Raw genomic sequence first — 27,295 nt, forward strand, 5'->3', positions numbered from 1 at the left:
AAAGTACAAGGAGAATAAGACCAGATATTCTGGAAGTGTGAGCGTCTTCTGCTTCATTGACAAGACTTACTTTTAGATCATTGAAAGTCATACAGGTAACTAAGCATTCTGTTTAGGAGGGTGAGCATCTACTGCTTTCAATTCATCTATAAATCTAGGTCAAAGTATGTCATGTTCTCAAAAACGAAGATCGTGGAATTGTAATTAGATGTTTTGTGCAATCTAATAAAGATTTTTGTACGGACCGACTGTAAGGTATCACAAGGACAAACTAAACAGGACATGATAGACAGGGATTGTGATATGCTGATTACTGGGATAGGACATCGCGACTTCTATTCTGAAACATCAATATAAAGGTTTAAAGGCTTCCTATACTTCGGCCAGTAATACTTATAATCTACAGCTTTGTTATCCATACTCGTTGCAAATGATAATTAAATATGCAATAACAAAAACAAAATAAAAATCTTCCAGTATTATCTTTTGTATCTCGTGTATACAAAGTGCAATATAAAACCACGAGAAGAAATAAAGTGTAGGGGAATGATTGTTTGAGTCTTTGTATTTTGGAAATGATTTGGAAAACTGTCAGTTTCGTGAGAATAAGCAGACACACAGGTATACATACATGTACTTAATGCTGAGTGTCCAAAACATGCAGAACACATTACGGCATGGTAGGAATTATAAAAAAAAAAGGCAATGACAATGTCTTAAGAAAAGACAGATGGAACCATCACGAACTTCTGAGGCAAAACAAATATGAATGTTTGTTTCAGGTAACCAAATATATTCTTGCCTTGACGTCTTGTCAAAGGCTCTCCCTAACATTTAGCAATATCCAACAGAATTATTATTAGGAAAATATTCACAATTTCCGGTGTAACTTTAACCTTTCCAGATCTGGACTGATTTCATTGCTGGTTGCTAATCAGTCATTTTAATGTATATAAATGATAATGACAATTTATTTTTTTGCAAATAACCTAAAGCTCCCTTATAAATATTGGGTTTTTAAATTATTTGTTACATCATTCTACATATTCATCTCAAATTTTATAAAGACTACATAATCAATTTTTGCTTTGACATGAAACCTGAAACGTATATGTATTCTCTCTGCCCTAAAATAATACAAAGGAACCATCTTGTAAGCCACAGACCACAAAAAGACATACATTTGCGTGTGTTATTGAGTACGACAGATGTGAAATGACAATTACGGAATGACATCATCTTGGAATGCATGCTATTATACTCTATAATTAAATGCCAGCTCAACGCTAACTCTAGATTCTTTTCTTCTTGCTATGAAATAATTCTTATTTAGTGTTGCGGTATATATGCGTCTATACTATATAATAATTGATATTTTTATTTGAGAGTACATAACAGAGATGTGTGAATATTTGCTGTATTATGTTTTATGAACCTTGCCCATTATATATAGTTATCTTTTACCAGATGAGAATAAAATCATGCATAGCACACAGAACGGCTGTCTCTGGTTTTCCTCCCACAATAAGACTCCCCGCGCGCCTCACCTTGGCCAGCGAGAGAAATTATATAAGTTGCTGTAAATAAAGTTTAATTCTAACTATGTAAGTAACTTGCTAATGTTCATCAAATATCTGTACAAATAAATTTACACACCACTTCCTCAAATAGACGAAAACATTTGACATGAAACAAAAAAACCCTTTTTTTGCGCTATACAAACTGGAATAATTTTTGCTGAAAATTAACAATGGAGATCCAAGGAATTTTGAATCCTGTATTTTTCTCGATATTTCACAATTCTTTCAGTTTTTATGCATTGGTTACGCTTCAGTAGTACGTGTGCCTATAAATAGAACACAGAAACATGTCAGGTTCAGTAATGTATTTCAACAGGCGGGGTTACCAAAATGGAATACCACTTAAAATTCAGTTAATGGCATTAATCAACATAATCTAAAATAGTTTCCTCATTAATTCTAGTCACTTCACTGTCAAAGATTTTCACTTCAGCAATACTTTATTTCTTGTTTGAAATTATAACAGGATATTTTTATTGCTATATGGCATCATTAATCGATTCTATAGTTCTTTCTTATTTTCTTAGTTTTAAAATTGAGATAAGTATCATAGATAAAATTGCTGTAATTAGTTATAAATACAATGATATTCGTTTCAAGTAATAACTGATTACTTGTATTGCAAAATTAAAATTTTGCGTCAAGTATTTCAAAACTGTTCAATCGGGGTAGAATTTCCTATTTGGTTTCAGTTTGGTTTTCTACATATTTACGAATAATGATATCAATTCTTTCGTGACACCTCTATTTGTACAGACACTTTTAGAACAAAGTGACTTTCGACTTTCTCTATATCTACCGATAACGACACAATAAATTATTTCGTGACACCTCTTTTGTACAGACACTTGCATACTAAAGTGACATGCGACTTTCTCTATATTTACCGACAACGGTAAAATAGATTATTTCGTGACACTACTTTTTGTGTTGATACAACAGAGAGATTTTCGTAAATTCTGTTTGCACTAATAAAGAGACTTGTGTGAAATGCGTTGTAATGATGATATGGCTATTGGATGGACATGTCTTCGCGATATCTGGCGATACTGATATACAATTTAATAAAGGAACATTCGTAACATCTCTACATACACTGATACCAGTACAACAAAGTGACTATTGCTTTATAATTTACCTAATCAATATACATTAGGTGTACTTTCGTGACATCTTATGTACCGGTAATCAACATATGGTAGACCCGTGTGTTCCCTCTCGCTATCTACTTGATTTGGTTCTATATTGTTTGAAATCCCATCAACAGTGATCGACATTAAAGGGGAACACATTCCCTTAACTCGCAACCCAATTCATATATGCGGGGTGGTTGAATGTGTTGAGTGTACGTGTTTTCGAGAGGCAGCAGTATGGTCATTTAAGCGTCCTTGTTGTAGGGAATGAACTAAGTCAAATTTATAGTGTTACCTCGCTGAAGAACTCTGTAAAAGACTCCCAGTAGTACTCCAAATCGTTCACATTATTCTGACAACGAGCGATACAGTCTTAACACTACTACAACGATGAGAAGTACATATTTAACTGCCTTTTAATACTCTTGTATGCCCCGGCAAGGCAACTGAACCCAGAGACCACCTCAAGGTACAAAGGCCAAACGCAAGGCCGTGCCAAGGGAGACATAAATAAAAACCAAAGTTGATTAGAAAGAGAAAATATCAGATCCCATATTTTGTCCTTTCCTACATGCGATAGGTACAATTCTTACCCCCTACCTGCAAGGCAATATCAAAGGGTATTTGTATTTCCTATGTGTCTTCTATGAAAGTACACTGCATCAGGGATCTTACTGTGATTATGGTCGTGAACATCCTAGTACAGGTCAGTAAGAAATGATCAAGCGATTGATCCCATAGTGCGGTATATATGTATATTTTAATCACGCGAAGCTTGGTCATAAAATTTACAAACCCAGTAGAAATAGGCAACCCGCTCGCTATGGAAACCATATGCGTGACAATCATGCGTTTCTCTTGATAAAATCTACAACTCATTCTGTGGTCGGATTGCCGCGTTCTTGGCAACACTGAATTCCCCAGACAAACACTTCCTGCTTCACGTCACAGAAATTATACAGCAGAAAGCGCTTCTTAACTCCAGAGGCATTTAAACCTTAGTCTCTCCACAATGATTTCGCTATCATCCAAGTGACAACAATCCGGAGAATTGTAATGAAAAGGGCCGTTTTAACATCATCTATAATTAGACTTGTTACAGCTTGTTAACAGTTCTATGGTATATTAGCTCTTACCTTATTCTTAGATGATTGCTTTTTCTTTGATCTCCGTTTGGACCCTTGCCGTAACGACAAAGATGGCTCCGCACTCACATCCGGTTTATATTCACGCGAGAGATTAAAGAGCTGGTCGTAATAATCAGTTTCAGCTCGGCGTCTGTCATAATTTTCTCTCTCCTTTTTCGCCGCATTCAAGGTCATAAAGCTATAGGCAACGGCAGTCATATTTACAACTAAGCCAAAGTCAGATCTCAACATACTAAATCCGGGTGATGCGGGGCTAGGGCATGTCAGTTCACTGATATATACCCCATATATGACATATAATTAACTTTATACAAAGAATAATAGCTATTTAAAATATAATTTGCAATGACGTTATTCTTTCACAGGTGTTGATAAGGAAATTGCTGTTCTGGTAGGTTTCCAATGATTTCAATTTCCCTGTGACTGGTTGTAATATGGAAACACAAAGGTCACGTGATATTTACTGTTTATATTCTTACTTCCGTGTTGTCAGTAGTATTTGGTATATCTATTTCATATATTCCGTTTCTATATTCAAACTGTTCCGACCGAATTCGAACTAAGATCCAACACAAAACTTGCACACACACTTGAAAACTCATCTAAAATCAAACAACAGGGTGTTCGTCGAAGTTAATTTTTTTTCCCAATATCCTGAATGCTTGAGATCACACGCGAAATTTATTTGAACACAATAGGCGGTCGCTCCATGTAATAACAATGAGACAGTGCATTAATGTGGTGGTTCCTTTAAACATCAAAAACATATCCAATAAAACTGCAGTAAGGAATGTTCACAAGGCTACAGCCGCTGGGGTTTTATTTCTATTGAATAACTAGATAAGTGGCCGGAGCCTTGCAGAACACGACACAACAGGGCTGGCTTATTCTCCACGTGTTTCTTGTCTTTTGATGATTCAATTTACACCTATCATCAGTTCCTTTGACCTCTGTTCTAAGGAACTCACCGCCATCCTTCACACACAAATAGTTTTCGGTAGTAAGGAGATGCCGGTGGTGAAAAACGCATGGACTACGAAACCGAACCGACGTGATGTTAGAAGATAGATGTGCATCATTCCCTCATCAAACGTCGCCTTCCATAACTACATCTCGTCCTTCTGATGGACTGTGACGTAGCTTTATATGTAATTACTTGCCAACAGACGTGTCTGTCAGTCGATACTGAGAAATGAGTCTATACCGCCACTAATAGTATCTTCCTCGGCATCCAGTATTAATAATCATTAACTGCATATATACGGGTAGCGTTCTAGCATTGAACCTATATTTTCAAATAAAGATATTTTTGTGAGCATCCAAATTGAAAGAGAGTTTAAATCATAGTTATATACTTACATGAACGTTTTATTTAAAAAAAAAAAAAAATGATATAAACAGCCTATCGTGCATTAAATGTTCACGTACTTTGTAAGAAACACAACATTCAGACCCAAAACACCGACCAATAGCCGAGATAGGTTGTTTATCAATTGTTTAAACGTATTGATTCGTAAATTTACCACACAATATAAACAAATGTATCCATGGTAACAGTAGTATTATGAATGAGTTGTCATAATCCACAAGAATCGGGGACAATTGAATTCAGAAAACGATACATAAACTATATAGACCACAACAGCACTGAACACACTAGGCCTCCATCGAAATGTTCATTCTTCCCTGTGGTCGACTTATAAATAGAAAATTTACACTTCTATATATCACAGACGCCAATGCTATGTACTCTCATTCTGACTTGGGGATCACGGCTAGACTTTCCTCTAACGGTACTCCAGGTACGCAGTAAAAACATTTACAAAATCCACGTGCAAGAAACGGCCAATTGTTGATAAAGATATGTACTGTTGTAGCGTAAACTGTGCCCACACAGCCTCCAGTGAGAGTCACACGCGCATTCGCAGGTAAAGGTACGTGCCTATGTGTCTATCACTTTAAAATTAGCACCGATATCCCATGGACGGGTTCCAATTTTTGCGTATCGACTGAAGACTAAACTATTTTAGACGACCTTCAAATGTCCGTACCCCGACGTCAGAGAGAAACCTCACTTATACACCTAGAGTAGTGGGTACGTATGTTTTAAACAATGTCAAAACACTTAAATATAGTATCAAGTGAATTGCACATGTATATGAATGCAAACCATTCTGGATTACAAAAGAGGGAGGCAAAGAGAACACCATGAAAGAACCAAGAAGCGGGATACAAAAAACATCACATCACAAAAGGTAAAACATATCAAATAACAATGGGGTTGAAATTAAATTATCGATTAATTAATATCGTGTTGATTTCTGTCTTTCTATCTTTTTTTTTTTATCATATAATTTCTGTCACAATAGTACATGTCAGTAAACAAACAAGAAAAAGATGGGGGGAGGGGGGTGTTACTCCAAATTACAATTACGTGATAGAAACAGCAGAAAACATGAGGATTTTGCTAAAATAAGATAAAAAAAAATGGCGGTAATTAAAGTAAAAATCACGCGAGAAAAATGTTACACGGAAATACTTGCAATTTGTATTAACAAATAAACAAGTGTTGTTATAGGAAACAAATTGATGTTATTATTGTTTACACAGCAAACAATAATCAGCGGTTTTGTTTATTAGGAAGACCGTAAGTAAGTACAGGCTCGTGGGACAATATAACAGCTAAACTCACATCTGGTAGGTGTCAATAGGGCGATATAGTATAGCCATGAGGAACACACGTACGGTAAATGTATGTGTCTACATCAATATTTCTAACGAAGATTAATAGACACATATTTTTCGTGATTTCAAAAATGTCTTATCTTTGACCATATAGCCAAATATACTTGTCAGAAATTTATATTGCACGTGTGCTCGTCGCTACTGTTATGACACGCGGAGGTAAGGAGATACCAGGCCGCGCTTTCCTCTACATATCAACATGTGCGTATATGAAAATCTTAAAATAGATCTGAGTGTTTCGGTGGAAAATCTGTATGACATAGTTATAAGATGATGTTTAACACAATATTTTTTATCAGAAACGAATCCTTTGTCAGGATTTTCAGATGGATTGGCCGTTCGAATCATTTTTATTTAGTATTTAGCAAAATTAATTCCTTTTCGAATGGTCAATTTTTTTTTCTCAAAACGGTGTTACAAATTTATGTTTTTTTTATGTTTTGTTTTTTTTTTTGTGGGTAGGGGTGGGGGGTGAATTCAGCATCTTAACATCCTTCGTCTACTCATCGATTTTTAATAAACATGCATCTCGTGGTATGCTAGAAATGACGGTCTCTTTGCGCCTTAGCAATGTCAATTCTCTCCGGCATGTTTCGAATCACGTTTGCAATGTTCCTTTGCTTATGGAACGAATTTCTCTTATATTGGCCACTCACTTTTAGCACAGTGTTTTCTGAAGATAGTTTGTAACAATATCATTGGGATATTCCCTGAAGAAAAAGTCCAGTGGGTTCTGATCTGGGGAGTAATAGAAGTTTTAAGGGAAATCAGGCGACGGTCCAAAGTTTAGCAGTGTGCGGGGCTGCACCACTCTGATGAAAACTATATAGAGTTGAAATCCACACTTCCTCTCATTAATGTTGGAATTAAGTTTGTCTATACTTTTGTCAGATAGTTATTTGTTATTAGCCATTTTATTAGTTGTTGTATTATCACCACTATTCTAAAAGAAGAAAGGATACACAATACTACCCGCGCTTAAAGCAGTTGCGATAACGTACGCAACGGTCTTTCTACGTAAAAATCAAGGTTCTTAGTGCCTCAATATCCACTCCTTTATTTACATCTTCATTGAATTAAACTTGAGCCTCATCGGGGTAAAATAACTTATCAGCGATTTTCAAATTGTTGTTCACCCATTGTGCTAGGGCCTTTTTACTCACAGTATAACTTGACTTAAGGCGTGACATGACACGAACTGCATATTGAATTAGTCCAGGGTCAAATCTCAATATTCTGAATAGTATTAAAGATTGTATCAAACGCTTGATTCGATTCATACATCTTTCCTGGATGACAAAAACTGACCAAGATTTAGCTGTATGAAATAAGGACAGATAGTATGAAACATCCTGTATATAGCCAATTAATAGGGACAAGCTGAGAAGAAAGACATGTTTAATCTTACTGAAAAAAACACTATTATTTCTCTTCAATAAGGCATTGTATGAGAAAGGTCTAGACACCACACTGTCCGGACACTTGCGTCTAAAGACAGGGAAGACGAGGCTGAATTAATTACACGTGTTTTTGTAATGTTCTCTGTATATGATAGGTTATCCTATCTATATCAAATGAAATAAAAATGATTTGAAATAATTTCGTTTTCATTACTGATGAGTTGATTGTAACAGTCGATGGTTTATAAAGTATACATGTCCTGAAGTATCCTGTTTTCGTGGATTTACATTTTATTAACCACGATAAATACAGAATTATCCCGTCGTTACTTGTAACATGACAATGATACATTCTCACAGAACCACATATACATGTGCATCATGTCATTTCTTCAGGCTGCTATTTGGTATTTTACAGTCAGAAGAGCAAGAACACTGTAATATACATGTTCTATTTCATTAATATCTGTATTATTAAGATTACAAATTTTAAATGAATGAGCTCAATTCCCGTCAGCAAATCAGTAAACATCCAATATCCGATATGACACATCTACCCTTCCGAACTGTGCTACGTACTAAAAACTATCAAAGTGTTTGAACAGTTTTCAGAAAAATCAAACAGTTGTTTCGAAGTTTCAAAGCTGAAATTTGCTTTGTATAACTAAAAATGCTTTTGGTATTTTAGAGTGTCCAAACATCGCCGACACCGCTCCATGTAACACTACACACATGCCAAATGATTGATTACTAATCAGAATGACACGACCGATGTTTCGTCATCCCACTTCATCCTACTCCACCGTCCCCAGGACAGAAGGTAGAAATCCGATGCTTGTAGGGCTACGAAACGTTTTTCTAACACAGCAGCTGTGTAGTACATCAAAGCGCGCGATGAAGTCCTCGCGAGAGAAGCACGTGCATACACGAAGAAATCACGAGTGAGTTATGTATATATACCTTCATGTTGGCTGAATGCATTAGTGATGATTTATCGTTTATTTCTGTCGAATAATTAGTATCACGGATACTTGTGTAATAACACCAGCCTTGACTGTCTTTATCGTGCAGTAACTCTGCCGGAGATGCAATACACATTTCGTGTGTGTTTTCCCCTGCAAATTGTTGCTAAAAATAGCCTACATCGTTAATTATGTAGAAAAATAAAGAATTCTGATTTTGATATTACATGGAGGTTTGGTACACACGCCATTGAAACTTTCCCACAATTAATTGTGTTTTCACCCACTATTGGGACATCCACTAATGAATGTAACTCTCCCTTTAATTGTAACTAGGCTCACTATCAATGTATTGCCCCTGTAAATATTAAATGTAATTTCAACCACAATTAATTGTAACTCCGCCCAAATCAATTGTTGCCCCTGTAAATATTGAATGTAATCCCACCCACTGTCATTTGAAACCCCATGCCAATCAAATTGTTACCCCTTCCCCTATTAATATCTTACACTGTTAGTTTGACACTACGCTATTAATGATAATCCTCCCGCTTTTAATTCAAAACCCCATTAAATATTGATATAACTGTATCCTTTATAAATTGTTGTTCCTGTCACGATTAATTGTAATCCAAACCAAATTATATTGTAACTCTGCCAACTATTAATTATAACCCCGCCAACTTTTAATTATAACACCACCAACTTTTAATCATAACACCACCAACTATTAATTATAACCCCGTCAACCTCAAATTATAACCCCGTCAACTTTTAATTATAACCCCGTCAACCTTTAATTATAACCCCGCCAACTTTTAATTATAACCCCGCCAACTTTTAATTATAACCCCGCCATCTATCAATTATAACCCCGCCAACTTTTAAGTATAACCCCGCCAACTATCAATTATAACCCCGCCAACTTTTAATTATAACCCCGCCAACTATTAATTATAACCCCGTCAACCTCAAATTATAACCCCGCCAACTTTTAATTATAACCCCGTCAACTATCAATTATAACCCCGTCAACTTTTAATTATAACCCCGTCAACTTTTAATTATAACCCCGCCAACTATTAATTATAACCCGGTCAACTATTATATTATATATATAAACCGTTACTTCACCATTTATTTTTTCCGAAATTCGCAAAGTGATTGAAACTCCACACTCTATTCTCTATTTATTGTAACTGCGTCCTTTTATGGTTACAATGAAACAAGATGAATAATAACAATGTAAGATTAATCAATGATATAACAGAGAAGTAAAACTGAATTATACGCATTTTGTCAATCTTGGAACGATGTCTCCCTGATTTCCCCTTCTCTTTTCTAACGTTTGTTGAAGCAGAAGACGCTTACTCTTCCGAAACACGTGGTCTTATTCTCCTTGTACTTTTTCAGGAGTCTCCTTGTGAACCCTTCTTTTGTTCATGTATTGCCCTGGTGATTTTGTTGCCATGTTGATATTGAAGAGACCAATAAACAAAAACAGCTGTGTGACATAGACGTATCAATCATGCAGCGTATGGAGAATTAATTAACAGCATAAAGACCTATCTGCATCGTGTTCTTATATCCTGTAAAGTACAGGCGTACAACTATTATGTCACTAGCATCACATTAAAAGACAAAAACAAACAAACAAACAAACAAACAAAGTAATTTCATAAATCCAATTTCTACCAAAGGAAACTATCGTGGTATTGATTTAATATATTAGTACTATTTTCGAAGGGAGATAACCCAAGTTTCACTGGACCTTCGCAACAATAGCGATTGGAGAATACGCATTTTTCAATGACAATGCCACGATAGGAACTTAGTAGAAAAAATAGTTAATAGACAGAGGACAATTCCTAAATCTATATTTAAAATGTAGCACATATCGTGTCCAAGTTTTGACAACATAATGTTGTCCGTGTGTACCGATATCCTGTACAGAACGGTATCGACGCATAAGATTGCTTACATATTACAGTTAAAAAAATAAAATGAGGACATAACACGTGTTGCTAGGCAATATGATATAATAATCTCGAACTCTTTGTAAACTTGTAAAATTCCTTAGATCTTGTGTAGCAGTGTACAAAGGGAGACTACCGTGGTATTTACTAGTATACCACTTTCCGAGTGAGATACCCCAGATTACTTACATGGCTACGATTTCTACTAACCAGACAGATGTCATTTAGATATAAATCGAATGCCTTACTAGTGTTAAAATTAGTTCTTGCATGTTTATAACATATGCGATCGTTCCTTATTTTCCTTTTTGTAAAGTGCTATGAAATATACCACACTCTAAAATGTCTACAGAACCATTATTAGCTGTAACTACTTGTATAATTGAAAATAGACAGTTTTCTTTTATTGATATCAATTAATTACAGAATAACAGATATTAGTATTTATAATGTTTCTGTAATACATTTACCAATACTGAAATCCTCTCATGCGTGATATTATATTTATGTATAAGACGACATGGCCATACTATCGGTGAAGTTAAGTATGTACAATATGATATACAACGATTTATCTTTTCCTTGTCGTTTCTTTGTTATCTTTCTAAAAGAATATGAATAAGAAAACATTTTGTCCATTTTAAGAAGTAAGTGGCGTATTCTCTCATTGTATGTAACAGAGTCGTTATATCTGTTACAAGAGTCGGTATATTTTTAGTTTAACTATGGTTTCTCCGTCTGCATTAGTATTACCAAGCTCTGGGTACACAGGAATTGTCTCTCCGATATATTTCTGTGACAATATATAATCCAATCTCCTGTGACAGGAACGTTCACTGGAAGTTCGTGTCTTAAGTTCCGAAACAACGACCAAGACTTTACATAATGTGAAATAAAAGACATGTTTTTTCTATCAAAACAGATGTTTCCGATATATGACAATGATACATTGTACACTGTAACTTGTAACAATATGACTGCTAATAGAAATCAGAAAATAACTGACACGGAATCTACAGACGTTCTAGGTCAACATCCAGTAAAGTCAACCCCTCTAACAACTCAAGGAGTTGAAACAGGAATAGGCGGAGCACCGAAATAACGTAAAACGAATAGATAATTATAGAGAATACACATTTACTTCGATTTTGTCGGAACTTTAATCAACGAATTCATATGTCCACGAACTGATAAAATTAGTAAAGCAAACTGATTGAGCTATATTTATCCACGAAATAGTTCCCACATAAAAAGTGGGTGTTTTTTGGGTTTTATTTCTAACATCGAAAATTGAGTCTCACGTAAATAAATGATTTTGTAGTAGTTACTGATGTAACTTGTGTATAGATATGTCGTATATGAGATCGCTGATCCCCGGATTTCATGGTGCAGGTTAACAGAAAGGGCAAGGAATCTAACATGTGGTCCCGGCTGTTTAAATAATAGAATTAACCAGTGGTTGATAAAAAATGTGAATAGCTGCCACTAGTTCGAGGACTTTTAAAACAGAAGATATCAATTGGACCTGTCTCGACAGATCTTCAGCTTTGAAATGTTAAATGTTCCCAATTTTGTTCATTGTTCATATCTAAAAACACTAACCCCTGGTTGGAAAAGCTGGGACCTGATGGCTTCCCGATAGCTTCATAGGATTTTCTTTAGAAGCATCCCAGATTAAGAGATACAGAAACCTTCTTTGTAGTCTGTGAACTATGTATGAACTATAACATTTCCCCGCCTAAGAAAGTCGTGTAATAGCGGAATCATTGGCAGCTCAGGGGTACAGTACATTCAAGCTATACGGATAAATAGGGTTGGACAAACCCAACTCAAAACTAGGAGCTCTTATACAACGTAATTGAGAAGAAAAATGGATCTTCACAGTCAACTGACTATAAAGACCTATATATAGATAAAACAGCGATATTACATTTTTCAAGATGGTGGTTGTGGCGGCCATATTTTATTACGGACTGACATGGAAAACTGTAACACATGGTCAGGATCATTAATGCTGGCTACAGCTAAATCACAGTGCAGGAACGCAGGAACTTGAGATAAATTTTACAAAAGTGTTATTCAGGGAAACCAATAAAAAACGCATACGCGGCCAGTGGAACTATATTTCATGATGGCGGTCATGACGGTCATATTGGATTTCAATTTACTATCTCAGAATTGTAAACTAGAAATTACGCATGATGAAAACATGTAACACATGGTCAGGATCATTAATGCTGGCTACAGCTAAATCACATGTGCAGGAACGCAGGAACTTGAGTAGTTAAATATTTTACAAAAGTGTTATTCAGGGAAACCAATGAAAAATAAACAAAAAACATCACAAAATATAGGATTAATCTGTGGCTAAATTTGCCAGGACACTTATTTCTAACGAGGTACACCTAATTTAAAAATAGCAGTGACAATGTCTAATTTTTTTTACATGTCTCCATCAGTGCAATTTTCCTTCCTTTTTCAAAACGTTCCCATCAATGTCATTGGTTAAATAATTTACTCAGCACATTTTGGAACTAAAGAATTTAAAATGTGTTTTTCATGATGGCGAAAAGATTCCAACGAAACATTTAAATATTAGTGTTAAATTACATCAAAAACTTCTCTGCTCTGAGTAAAAAAATAAACAAAAAAAGTCATTTGCATCCCACAACCTATGGTTGGTTGAAAAAAATCAACATGTATCACAGGGCTCACTCTAGCTTAAATATTTTTACAGCAAATCTTATCATTTTTTGTCATATATTTTCAATGAAATATAAAGCAAAATGTATTTTGAAAACAAAAATATACAAAAGGTTGAAAAAAACAACATGTATGCTCACTCTAACTCAATTTTTTTTACAGCAAAAATTTTTCCAAAAATATACAAAAGGACCTGAAAATAAGAAAAATGTTGACAATTTTGTAGCCATTTCTTTATTCTATTGGTTAGTGACTGGGATGTTTCTGTTTTAATTTCAGTACAATCACAACAATAACTCTGCATTTTGGATACTTCCTTTTGAATTTCTTCATTTTTGTCTCAATTGTTTATCTTGTTGGTCATGACACCAGAAGAATTAATTTCATACTGAAGCACGTGATCCTTTGGTTAGTTATGTTGCTGCATGTAGGTTTTGATAGGTGAAATCTCTGTGCCAAATCTTATAAGAGGAGTCTTAAACTAGCATTACTAAAACAAGAAAAAAATCCTTTATTAGTCTGAGTATCCTCGCCCTTCTTTTGCTAGAGGAAGTCCCATTTCTTCTGCATTATCCATTCCCTCAAACATACCTTTAAACATTCCCACATTTGATAAATTTGTGTAGAAAATACACTTTTCATCTGAATTGTTAATGTCCTCATAACACAAATCAAGTTTAATGACCTGTATACCAAATGTACATGGACTTCAGACACATTTCTGGGGCAGGTATTTATCTCATTAAAGTAAAACATAAACACAAAATCTGTTTTGGTTCCTACTGTTGTGTACACCTTTTGTTCTGTTTGGGTTCCAGAATCAGAATAAATTGTCTTATTGTAAGTCTGAGTTTCCTTGTACAGGAAAGATTGAAATGTTATATGGCTTGGTAATCCAATATAGTCCTGTATAATCACCAACACGTGTTCTTTCGAAAATTGATCATTACATAGATAATGGATAATTTCCACCTTCTTTCGTATAAATCTCTTCAACATAAATGTCTGAGGCCTGATTTTGGTAATTCCCAAATGAAACTTGAAACTACAACAAATATCAAACACTAATATATTTATATACAAATCTAAAATATTTAACCTTGACTTGTGATATAGATTGTAGTTATATTTGGGTTTGTTGGAATAACTTTCTTCTTGGTAAATTTAATTTTGTTTTTCGCTTTCCAATTATTCCCCTTTCCTAAAATGAGTCGAGCACTGGTAGCTCAGTAGTCAACAACCAGGGTTGATGATCCATGGATTGTAAGCTCAAATTCTAACTCAGCCAATATTCTTTCTGATGTTTGATGAAAAGCATTGTGTCCAAATCCATCCATCATCTATGGAAAGCAATGGTGTTTCTTGAGAAAACTGAAACTTGAAAGCACAATTTAAAATGTTCTATTCAATTTTTCAAAACTACAAGTTCTATTGAGAGCTGTAAATAAAATTAAAGTCAGTTCACGTAACATGCGTCAGTACTTATAAATGAAGCTGTAAAATCCCAATAAGCACATAAAAATGTGAACAGTATGAGCCTGTGATCACAACTACTCATAATAACCGTAAACGATACTAACCGGCAATTTGCCAAAGTTTTTGTTTTCAATTGCCCATGATAAATCTATATGGACTGTTGTTTTTCTTTTTCACCTCGGCGATATACACCGTCTTTGAAATGTGCCAAACATAGCTTGTCATTTTTTGTGTATCATCTGGACATCGGTTCCAGAAAGTTATGTATTTCGGAACGGCCATTATGTTGACCACTATCATATAAACTAATGACCTTCATGACCTTGGCGATAATTTTGGTTGTTGTCACATGTCGCTCTTCCAGAAAGAACAAAAATTCCTGATTTTAACATTCCCAATAAAATGTTATAAATATTTATTTCATTAGCAAATTTGTGTATTTTTCTTAATTCACATTCTTACATGTCAAACATTCTCCTAGATATAATGAAATAATCTATTAAAGCCCCAATATACGTAAAAATCACTATAAAAAACAAACTTTATCTTATTTTCCCCGTAATATATGTAACAAAACAAATACTTTCCTTTAATTAAAGAAAATAAAACTGACAGTTTTCAATTTAAATAAAAATTGAAAAAATCGGAAAATAAACAATGTGGGACCCACAATAATTCATACATTACCGCTCGTAGCGATGACATTGCGCATGCGCATATTCCGCGTGTGTAAACATGGCAGACACAGTACAGACGTTCACCAGTCGCTTCCTTTTTTTCCAATCATACATCAGGCCAATTCTGAATTCTTACGTTATAATTGTGCGTCGTATCGTTTCTGAACTAATTATTCCTTCTAATAATTTCCCAAAAACTGAATGTTTATCACAGGAATACCTCAAGTCTTCGCAAACAATGTTTGTAAACAAAAACTTACCGTAGACATATCTGCATGTGCTTCCTCTATAAGTAGAAACCTCAACTCTCGCGAGATCAGGTCATGAACTTTCCGAAGTGGTTCGGCAACAATCGTAATTTCGATGGCGGCGTGTTTAAAATGGAGGTGTGTTTACAAATAGCGAGTTTCAACTGCTCATATATCAATACTTTATGCACAAAGTCATGGTAACTATGGTTTAAATAACTTAATTTTAACTACATCTTAGAGAATATCTCAATAATTATGTGTGATTCTACACTTAATTTTTGGTGAATGTTACGTATATTCGGGCTTTGATACATTCTCAGATGCTAATGTTTCGTCGTTTGTCATGTGAATAAAAATCGATCATGAGTTAAAGGCCACACCTTCTCTCAAATTTTTGGCTGCAAATATTCAAACTTGCACATCTTATATTTAATAAATGATGATATATAAATTATCGCTTTTGACGACAAATTTCCAATCTTATTTAAATAGCTAGTTGTAGACAGAGAGATGAAAAATTAACTTTATTTAAATAGTTGGTGTTATAAAAAGGAAGTTTACCAAGAAAGGATCAAACAGTATAAACTTAAATATAACCCTTAAGAAAAGGTGCACACATAAACATCAATTTCGCACCATGAATATATTTTGATTATCATTTTCATTCCCGTTCAAATGATGATTTTATGTGATACATGTGTACCTCAGGATCACACAAATCTTACTACAGCCTCTGTGCTTTAGTGAAGTCATCCAAAACGGAAGTGCAGTCACGTGTCCAATACATATGTCAATCATTTCAGGTGACCGAAATGGAGATAATATTTGTGAATATTTTTTTTAGAAAAATACTGGTATTTCACCGATCAGTTTAAAATAAATCTTTTAATATGAACAAATTTCAAGTCATTAAAGTATTTGTTTGGTGGCAGTTCTTCAACATAGCGTTAGCGAAAAATGATTCTAAACTGGTCCAAAACTAATGCGCCATGGATAGTTGATATTTCGGGCTGTTCTGTACACCTTCATTCGTCTGACATATATTCAGTAGTGTCAATTCAGTAGTATTCAATAGCGTTGTAGAATGATGCACATTCCGTCAACACATTTTCCTCTACAGTTGTAACAAACACAACGTTGGTGTCTCTGATGTGACGGTATACTTGGTGAAACGATGTTGTTTTCGTTAGCGTCGTTTTCGTTTCTTCTCCGGAAGTGATACGACTTTTACTGTTTTCCAAATATTAAAGATTTCATTGATGGGCATGATATTCAAGGGAGGTAATAACCCTTATTGAACAGTTGTATACGAAGCGTTTTATATTCAATCTGTTAAAAATCGTGTATTTGCCGCAGGGATTTGTGTCAGTGGAGCTAAACTTTCGCTTATGACCAAGTCCTACATCGAACACACGGTTAGTTCTAGGAGGAAGTCCCCAGGTAAGTGATGACATGTTTGTATGTTTTATGTTTTGTTGTTACTTTTTAGACCCATCGACCAATGAAGGGACACAAAAATGTACACTGAGAATTATCATATTTTTGATCATCTTTACAGTCTTAACGGCCCATCAACACATAAAATGCCATTAGGGCCATCAGCGGGTGAAACACACAGCGATCCAGAAAGCAAATAACATCAAACATACTAAAAAGTCAAAAAAAGTCAAAAAAAAAAATGCTTAAAATCATGAATGGTTATATTATCACAAGAGATTAAAATGGTACTTTGCAAATAAATATAGTGTTATTCCATTCTCATTATGATGAAAACATTCCGTGATTGTTTGTAACATCGAATCGGGATGTACGTAAAAGTGGAACTGTTATTTTTGTTTCTTTTTAAAATTTACAAACCATGCTATGATTATTCTTGTGTACTTTCTGTAGTCAATTCTCAATATGATTTATTAAGTATGATAAGAATGAGTTACCATTGTAATACAAAGAACACATAGACAGATGTGACTATGCATTATCATATTGAAATGAAGGGTAGAAACAAGTATGGTATCAAGGAAATAAATGCCGAAATGAAATTGAGGTAATATTTTCTAAACAATTTGTTTTCCCCTGATATTATCATGTGTCACATACTCCAGTTAGACAGTGAATATATCGATGTGAAAGTTTTGCATATGTCACTATTGAAATATACCCTGAAGCGTTTTTCATTGATTGCACCACACGTTTTAGCTACTTATCTGATATATTCCGTTGACACTTCTTTACATTGTTTTTTTTTTATATGATTTTTAATTTTTCCAAGATTTTACTTGGTAAATATGATACAGACACACACATACACTAACACGTCAACACACTGGTGCACATATGTATTTGGTCATTGCATGTCTTAGAAAACAAGATTATTTGTAATCATACACTCGGCAATCTTTGACTTCTTTTCAATGAAGGTTATATTCAAAGTGCTACATACATGTAGAAATGATTCTTTATAATTACTTATGAAATTATCTCCCTTTTAGTAGACAAACGATGAACTGTATGCGAGTGTCTGAACACACATGCAGATTTTTACTTAATTAACCTGTTTTCACTATTCGTGTATGTAGTGACTTTGCATATCATACCCGCCATCCCTTTCTTTACAAATGGAAATCTACTATAATAACTGGAACAAATAGGCAAATACAAAAACCTACACTTATAATGAACAGCAACACGTGTATTCCAATCTGCAGTTACATTCAGTATTAAATCCGTGATCACTGGTAAATAAAACTACTTGTACTTGTGGTAATCTTTATGAAAACGTCTTTCACTGCTTTATATAGTATCATCTTTTTATCAACTAAAGGAATATCTGGTGCAGTTCTTTATTACGTCTAGTAACCGGTTTTGAACTTGTGACGTCACAGCTGACAGGGTCATCCAGTGCGAGTCACCCTGAGGCTGAGTAGTAGAACAGATGAAAATCGTACACTTTATCTTGGACGGGCCGATTTGATGCGGCTTTGAACATTTTGTAATTTTTGATCATAGACAATAATTTTATATTCATTTCAGTTCTCTCAGGGTACGCTTAAATATCTTATATACTTAGAGGAAAAAGAACCACAGCTTCACATTAACGGTTAAATACAGCGGAACACTGGTAAAATGTTAGTTGCAAATATACCATTAGAGTGGAGTGAACTTCTCTTTAGCTCGATCGGTTGAGCGTCAGACTCGAAAGACAGAGGTCCCGTGTTCGAATCCCAGCGGAGACAATGTCATAAATAATGACAACTGTTACACTATAGGAATATTTTTATGAACAATATTTCTAATATTGGACCGTCTCCTGTCATGCAAGTGGGCAAGACTAATGAACCGATCATCACGTCCGGATCTCGGTGTGTCATCAACACTAACTGACTTATAGTCAATTTATGAACTACGATTTGAATAGAGACCTGTTGTTGAGATCCCTCCCTCTATAGAGTTGTGATAGTCGTAACATATTTGTGAAAACAATTATTGGTTGCCAATGTATTGGCGATCACCCTTTTTGGTTATAATCAGAAAATCGTCACTAGTTTGAATGGAAAAGGACGCATAAATTTGTACAGTCACGCTATCTTGGTAATTTAGGCGTGCCAGATGTGGATAATTTTTTTGTAACGGATGACGGATGTTTAATATTCATTTGACAATTAGGTAAGGTGTCCTAACGTTCCTGTTACTTTTCATACGGCCATGTATATTCAATACAAACTATTTTACAATTAAAGAAGTTGCGTTCCTTTATCTTTTCGGTATACGTAAATCATATCATTTGGTATGCCGAATCGTATCAATTTAATTGATTTTCTCCCAAGACTTCTCTATGTAAATCCTTTTTATTGCTCATGTTTTTTCAATCGGATGTGATTTTGATTCTTATGACATGTCGATACTTTCTTTGTTGTTGTTGTGTGTGTAAGTAATGATACCTTTTTATATACAATTGAAGTAATATATGACGTTTCTATTGCTGGAGTACAGTTGACTGTCCACGATGAAACCGATGTACATACTAGTGACGACTGTGTGGATTATGATGACGTTAATGGCGCTGTCGTTTTACATCAATAAGATATACAAATCCGATGACCCCTCTTCTAAGAATCACAGCAGTACACGAAAAATAGCACCAGGTTGGTCATTTATCATTTCTTGTTTGTTGTGTGTAGTCTACTGTTCTGAAACTTGTCAATACCTCGCATATCATTTTCTTGACATACAGGGTTATCACGAAACAGACTTTCCGGAAAGGCGGGATGTACTACTGTTTCCTATATTTAGAACTTATATGGTATATTCATCAAATAATTCAAGTACTTTCAATCACTTTGGATTTTCCTTAGTCGCTTCGTAGGCTTCAAAATTAGCATCACTGAAGAGTCCTGGAAGGACAGCTGAATGATGTAACACCACTGACGAGTCCTAGGACAGCTGTATAATATAACATCACTGAAGAGTCATAGAAGGACGAAACAGCTGTATAATATAACATCACTGAAGAGTCCTAGAATGACGTCACAGCTGTATGATGAAGTATCACTGACGAGTCCCAGAAGGACAAAACAGCTGTATGATGTGGTATCACTGACAAGTCCTAGAAGGACGAACCAGCTGTATGATGTAGAATAACTGACAAGTACTTTGAATGGAACAGCTGTATGATGTAGTGTCACTGAAGAGTTCTAGAATGACGGAACAGCTGTATGATGTGGTATCACTGACGAGTCCTAGAAGGACTGCTGTATGATGTAGCATCACTGAAGAGTCCTGGAAAGACGAAAGAGCTGTATGATGTAGCATCACTGAAGAGTCCTAGAAGGACAGCTTTATGACGTAGCATCACTGACGAGTCCTGGAAGGACAGCTGTATGATGCAGTTTCATTCATTGTTTGACTCTACTCTATCTAACTTGATATAGTTTTAAAATCAAACTATCTAATATCACATAGAAAAAATATATCGAATATATCTCTACTGATTAATATAATTGTCTTGTCGAAGACATTTATACACATGCTTAAAATCAATTAAAATCTATGAGATTGGTTGGATTAAAATGACCTATATTACTATATCTATAAATATCCTCCAATCAACTTGTAGTCTATTAATATCAAAGGAAAAGTACTATGTCAATAATTTTGAAACATCATTTTGTAATGACAGAACTGTAGATGATATACATTTCTACAGTTTAGCGTTATATCATTATTAGGATTCATTGACCCAATGATATGTCTTACTGATACAAAGGAGGGTATAGATAGTGTACTGTCGCTAGCACTGGAAAATGCAGGTAAATACCACGTTAACATATCTCTGTCATTTGTCCGATATACTTACTGTAGATGTGGACCTAGAGAAGACACAGACAGAACAGATACATGAATCCAATTCTATTCTATCTCGTGGACTAGATGAATTACAGAGAGAAGGTAATATAGCCGAAATCACATTTATATAAGTGTTGTTACCTAGTTATATAGCACGCGCAAAAAGTTAATTTATTGTGAGAATTATTTCCATATGTATATGAGTGTTGTGACCTACTTATATAGCACGCGCAAAAAGTTAATTTATTGTGAGAATTATTTCCATATCTATATAAGTGTTGTGACCTACTTGTATATCACGTATCAATGTTTAATTTATTGTAAGAAATATTATCCCATCTATGAACTTTAAACTGGTATGGTTGATTGGATTAAAATAATGGTTTTCAATAGATTCTAAATTGTCGCTAATCACCTTGGAAACCAAGGTTACTGAGATATAAGGAAAAGTAATACATCAAATTATTTTGAAACAAAGTATTTTGTCATTACAAAAATTACAAAAATCATTTGATAAATAGAAAGATATCAAATACCAATAACATTTTGAATGAAGAATATCTTTTAAGCTTTACCGATTTCTGCGAAAATTATTGCGATAACAGTCTACGATTACAATCTAAGAGAAAACGTTTTGTAAAATTGTGGTGGAAATAAATAATAATATAAAAAAAAACAAACAAAATTCTTTCCCTAGATTAGGGTTTTGAGTATCACGAAATTATTTCAAACTTCGAAAGAATTGCGAAAGTATTCTGCGATTATAATCTACGTGAAAACCATTCTTAATACCAATGAAGTCGGGTACATTTTAAAACTGACAACATAACAAATCCACCTGTCATCACACACTATCCATACAGCACTACAACCCGTACATAATACACTAATTCCTTTAAAAAAAGTAAAGTGCTTTCTGTTTATTTTGGACCCAGTGATATAACTTACTGGTACAAAGGTACATGTAGTGTACTATAGCTAGCGCTGTAAAAGGTAACTCAATACCAAATTAACATATCTCTATTATTTCTCAGAAATAGATCCTGCAGACGTGACCCAGGAGGACTTCATGATTTTACAGATACGTGCATTCAGTGCTATTATATCAAACAGACTAGATAAATTGCAGAGAGAAGGTAAGGTAGTCGAAAATAACATATTAAACTTTTAAAAAGGATCATTTCAATTTAAAAGTGAAAAAAATTCATTTGGAAGAATTGTATTGAATGAACTTTAAAAAATGGTTAAGATAACAGATATAGCCGACATGTATCTTCTCTATTGGTGGTAGATAACAGATATCTTCTCTATTGGTGGTAGATAACAGATATATATCTTCTCCATTGGTGGTAGATGACAGATATATATCTTCTCTATTGGTGGTAGATAACAGATATATATCTTCTTTATTGGTGGTAGATAACAGATATATATCTTCTCCATTGGTGGTAAATAACAGATATATATCTTCTCTATTGGTGGTAGATAACAGATATATATCTTCTCTATTGGTGGTAGATAACAGATATATATCTTCTCTATTGGTGGTAGATAACAGATATAGCCGACATGTATCTTCTCTATTGGTGGTAGATAACAGATATATATATTCTCTATTTGTGGTAGATAACATATATATCTTCTCTTTTAGTGGTAGATATTGGTGGTAGATAACAGATATATATCTTCTCTATTGGTGGTAGATAACAGATATATATATTCTTTATTGGTGGTAGATAACAGATATATATCTTCTTTATTGGTGGTAGATAACAGATATATATCTTCTCTATTGGTGGTAGATATATATATCTTCTCTATTGGTGGTAGATAACAGATATCTTCTTTATTTGTGGTAGATAACAGATATATATCTTCTCTATTGGTGGTAAATAACAGATATATATCTTCTCCATTGGTGGTAGATAACAGATATATATCTTCTCTATTGGTGGTAGATAACAGATATTTTCTCTATTGGTGGTAGATAACAGATATCTTCTTTATTTGTGGTAGATAACAGATATATATCTTCTCTATTGGTGGTAAATAACAGACATATATCTTCTCTATTGGTGGTAGATAACAGATATATATCTTCTCTATTGGTGGTAGATAACAGATATATATCTTCTCTATTGGTGGTAGATAACAGATATCTTCTCTATTGGTGGTAGATAACAGATATCTTCTCTATTGGTGGTAGATAACAGATATATATCTTCTCTATTGGTGGTAGATAACAGATATATATATTCTCTATTGATATATATCTTCTTTATTGGTGGTAGATAACAGATATATATATTCTCCCTTGGTGGTAGATAACAGATATATATCTTCTCTATTGGTGGTAGATAACAGATATTTTCTCTATTGGTGGTAGATAACATATATATATCTTCTCTATTGGTGGTAGATAACAGATATATATCTTCTCTATTGGTGGTAGATGACAGATATATATCTTCTCTATTGGTGGTAGATAACAGATATATATCTTCTCTATTGGTGGTAGATAACAGATATATATCTTCTCTATTGGTGGTAGATAACAGATATCTTCTCTATTGGTGGTAGATAACAGATATATATCTTCTCTGTTGGTGGTCGATAACAGATATATATCTTCTCTGTTGGTGGTCGATAACAGATATATATCTTCGCTATTGGTGGTTTATTAATGTGAGACCAATCGCTATAAGTATGATTAACTATTCAAATGTATAGCATAATCCTATATATAAGTAAATGATGACAAACAACCACCTATATGTCATTTAGTAACTAATCATTGTAATGTATTAGTGACAAATATAAACTTACCTACATCAGACAATATAATTATATTTGTTTCAGTAGATGACTCGGGATGACCAGAAGTTAAGACAGTAACATAAAAAATCGAGTATACATCCCTTGGATCAGATATCAGGAGTTGGAGCAATAGGTGAAGTGTTTTGTATTGACATATAGATGATCACATGTATAGGATGACACAGAAGATATATATATATATATGTGTGTGTACAATCAGCAAATTGATCTTCATTCAAGTCTCTGACATGGATTAAACTTAATCTTCTGGAGGAACAATTGTCAGAGGCGTTATCAGTATATGTATTTGTTGATCTCAAACTATTTAATTCGGATTACAAAATCTTGTATGACGCAGATGAGGTCATTGTTGGATCCAGAGAATTCCATATTTACATTATATCTGGGGAAGTACTGAGCCATCATTTTCAGAACGAAGGGTATTAAGAAATCTGCGCTCTCTTTGATTATATGAAATAGAGCTCCATAACTGATATTAGGTTAAATATCATTTAAATATTGTTCAACGTATGGTTCAAAATGTTATACATTAAGATAAGTTTTAGTTACTTGGCACTAGTTTAATTGTAAATGGTGTAAGTGATGTCTCCATGTCAACCATTTAACTGAGCATTTCCGTAATGTTTTTAATATTTTGTACGATTTTCGGACGTGGTTGCTACATGTTCTTTTAGAACTGAATAAAAAAATCCCAAAAGTTTCTGGCTTTCTTTTTCATTCATAAAATGGCTATCAAAGACAAGAAGAGGATTGCAGTTTTCCTTTTTACAGTTAAATCAATAGTTTTGTTTGGATTTAGTTTTTCCAGTGGTTAAGTACATATCTTCATTTAGTTCATGGCTTGGATTAACCAGACCATCATCGACAGTTACATGTAATGTAGTATCAAAATCGATTTTAATGAATACAAAGTAATTGAAATTATTGTTAAATTCTTATTAAGATTTTAACTTCTTATCAAATAAATCGTAAAACTGTAACGGCTTTTAGATAAAAGATACCAATAAAAACAAATTTAAAAAAAGAAGAAGAAAAAACCAGCATCTCAAAAGAATCAGAACCCAAACTCAAATCCAATTAAGTTAGGGAAAAGCATGAACAAAAGAAAAATTTACTTCTGAAAAGGTACAAAGATAATTAGACCAGGTGTTCCGGAAGAGTAAGCGTCGTCTGCTTCATGACGACAACCGTCATGTAATAATTAGGCATTTAAAGTAAGTATGTCACGTTCTCAAATAGAACAAGGTATACACCAACGGAATGAACTTTCAAATCTACGAGCATCAAACACGTCCAGCTTCATATTACTAAAAGAAATAGAATATTTCTTAATTAGAATTACGACCGTTCACTTCCAAATATTTTTTTTCATTAATACAGAACAATAAATCAATACTTTATTTGACAAAATAGCACAACTGCTACAGGCCGGAAAGGCGTGACGCCTGCAAAATAATACATTTTTTAAGTATTATTTTTTCTTCTCTCTGTCCTAATTTACTGATAAACTATCATCTACTCGAAAATGTCTCACGAACGAAATGTTACTAAACGTAAATGCGAAAAAATAACAGACTAGTTATCGTTGGTTATCGGACAAAAACCTGCTACCAACTTACATAACTTAATGCTATAAAAGAACAAATCAGTGTGCGCTGACCTGTTCCAATAACATTTCCTCCCAAACCAGTCAATTATATAATGATCAAGTTCAATAAAACAAAAAACGTTGGATTCATGAGCATTATTCCCTTGTTCAATTTATGTTCTAATGAAAAAAAGTCTTTAAATTTTATTCCAGTTTGAATTGTTAAAATGAGAACTACAGAAGAACCACAAATGCACAGTATGCAAAATTACAAAGACCTGTCGGTATATCAAATATTGCTAAGTATATGATATAAACAATACTTTGTAAATTGATTGATCGATTTACTCTTTTTTTTTCAAAATGATAGTGATGTCTATTTATATAACGAATTGAGGGTACAATCTCTATAAGAACGAATAAAGTAGGTACTTTCAAATGAAAAAAAAATCATAGAAAAACCTTCAATGGTTTCTCTTTTAACTTTGCCTTGTCTAAGTCGACATATCATTGATGCACAGCCAAGAGAGATAGATAATTAATTTGATATGAATATAAACTTATGTCATAAATAAAAATTGTTTCATAAGAACGAAATGTCATGTCAGTTTACTCAAGTCCGGATTTGATCTTGCCTTTGGCAAAATGTTTACCGAACCTGAGTATTAGTCATCAGCTGTTTATCATGTTTACAATCAGGAAAAATCTATTGAAAGGCCATTTGTCTGTAAGTTCAATCAACTCACGATATAACTTTTACATTTAACAATGTTTTATCTTTTAATTTATCCCATGTCAAATCTGTCGTTCGTTTTATCTTATATAATGATTAACAAACCAAACTTATATTGATAAAAGTTCGGTATCCATGGTGTCCAGGTGTATTAAGTTAAAACGTAAATGATTAGGCATCGGTCACTTCCTTATACACAGCAGACGGTCAATGGCAATATGCCTTCAGGATAGTCCATCATCTGTTTATCAAATTTGCTGTCGGGGTATAACTGTATAGTCGGTATGTAACTGAGTACAAAGTAATGAATAGTAATAATGAAGGGTCATTTCTTCTTAGTACTTCATAGATCATAATCAAGGAGGAAGTAAATAGAAACCGGAAGTTGTTTGTATAGCACCTAACGATTCCAGAGGTCAAAAGCTATGTATTCCCAGTTTTATCTAGGTTCGTAGCGGAAGTTGTTTCTACGGAACGCTACAGAGTCTACAGAGCTATATATAAATATAAGAGATCCACAGATTTCAGATAATTTGTCACGGATATTTAAACAGATTTTACAGATATTTAAACCGGTGGATTTATTATCTGCTACATATGATGATGATAAATAAATACAGCCTAGTTGTGACGCTGTCACTGAAACACGTGGAAAGCACAAAGTATCAAAGAGCAGTTTAAATAGCATTGCCTATGTTCTGATTTACGTAGAGACATCCTGTATATGTTGATTAAAAGCATG

General features: G+C 34.0%; 2 protein-coding genes across 8 annotated transcripts in view; one reads left to right on the top strand and one right to left on the bottom strand.

Annotated features, from left to right (window-relative positions):
- Positions 1-5,001, bottom strand: part of LOC132549913 (cys-loop ligand-gated ion channel-like) — a 156,486-nt gene extending 151,485 nt beyond the window's left edge. The window contains exon 1 of one of the 3 annotated variants that reach the window (XM_060213892.1): positions 3,850-5,001. In XM_060213892.1, the coding sequence (XP_060069875.1) occupies positions 3,850-4,092 (243 nt within the window). In that variant the 5' untranslated portion in view covers positions 4,093-5,001. The remainder of the gene's footprint in view (positions 1-3,849) is intronic. The other 2 variants (XM_060213889.1, XM_060213890.1) reach the window with 2 other exon arrangements.
- LOC132549915 (uncharacterized) overlaps positions 1-24,730 on the top strand; it is a 37,907-nt gene extending 13,177 nt beyond the window's left edge. For 3 of the 5 annotated variants that reach the window (XR_009554200.1, XM_060213901.1, XM_060213900.1), the window contains 5 exons: positions 17,408-17,491; positions 20,042-20,193; positions 21,410-21,496; positions 22,429-22,530; positions 24,254-24,730. Coding sequence is in view for 3 of the 5 variants with exons in the window: in XM_060213901.1 (XP_060069884.1) it covers positions 20,055-20,193; positions 21,410-21,496; positions 22,429-22,530; positions 24,254-24,270 (345 nt within the window). In the remaining 2 variants the exon portion in view is untranslated. Of the gene's footprint in view, positions 1-8,707; positions 8,827-17,407; positions 17,492-20,041; positions 20,194-21,409; positions 21,497-22,428; positions 22,531-24,253 lie in introns of those variants that run through there. The other 2 variants (XM_060213902.1, XR_009554201.1) reach the window with 2 other exon arrangements.
- The last annotated feature ends 2,565 nt before the right edge of the window (positions 24,731-27,295 follow it).

This window comes from Ylistrum balloti, unplaced genomic scaffold, assembly GCF_031769215.1.
Source record: "Ylistrum balloti isolate Yb309-2 unplaced genomic scaffold, AGI_CSIRO_Ybal_v1 Utg370090, whole genome shotgun sequence".
NCBI classification, from domain to species: domain Eukaryota; kingdom Metazoa; phylum Mollusca; class Bivalvia; order Pectinida; family Pectinidae; genus Ylistrum; species Ylistrum balloti.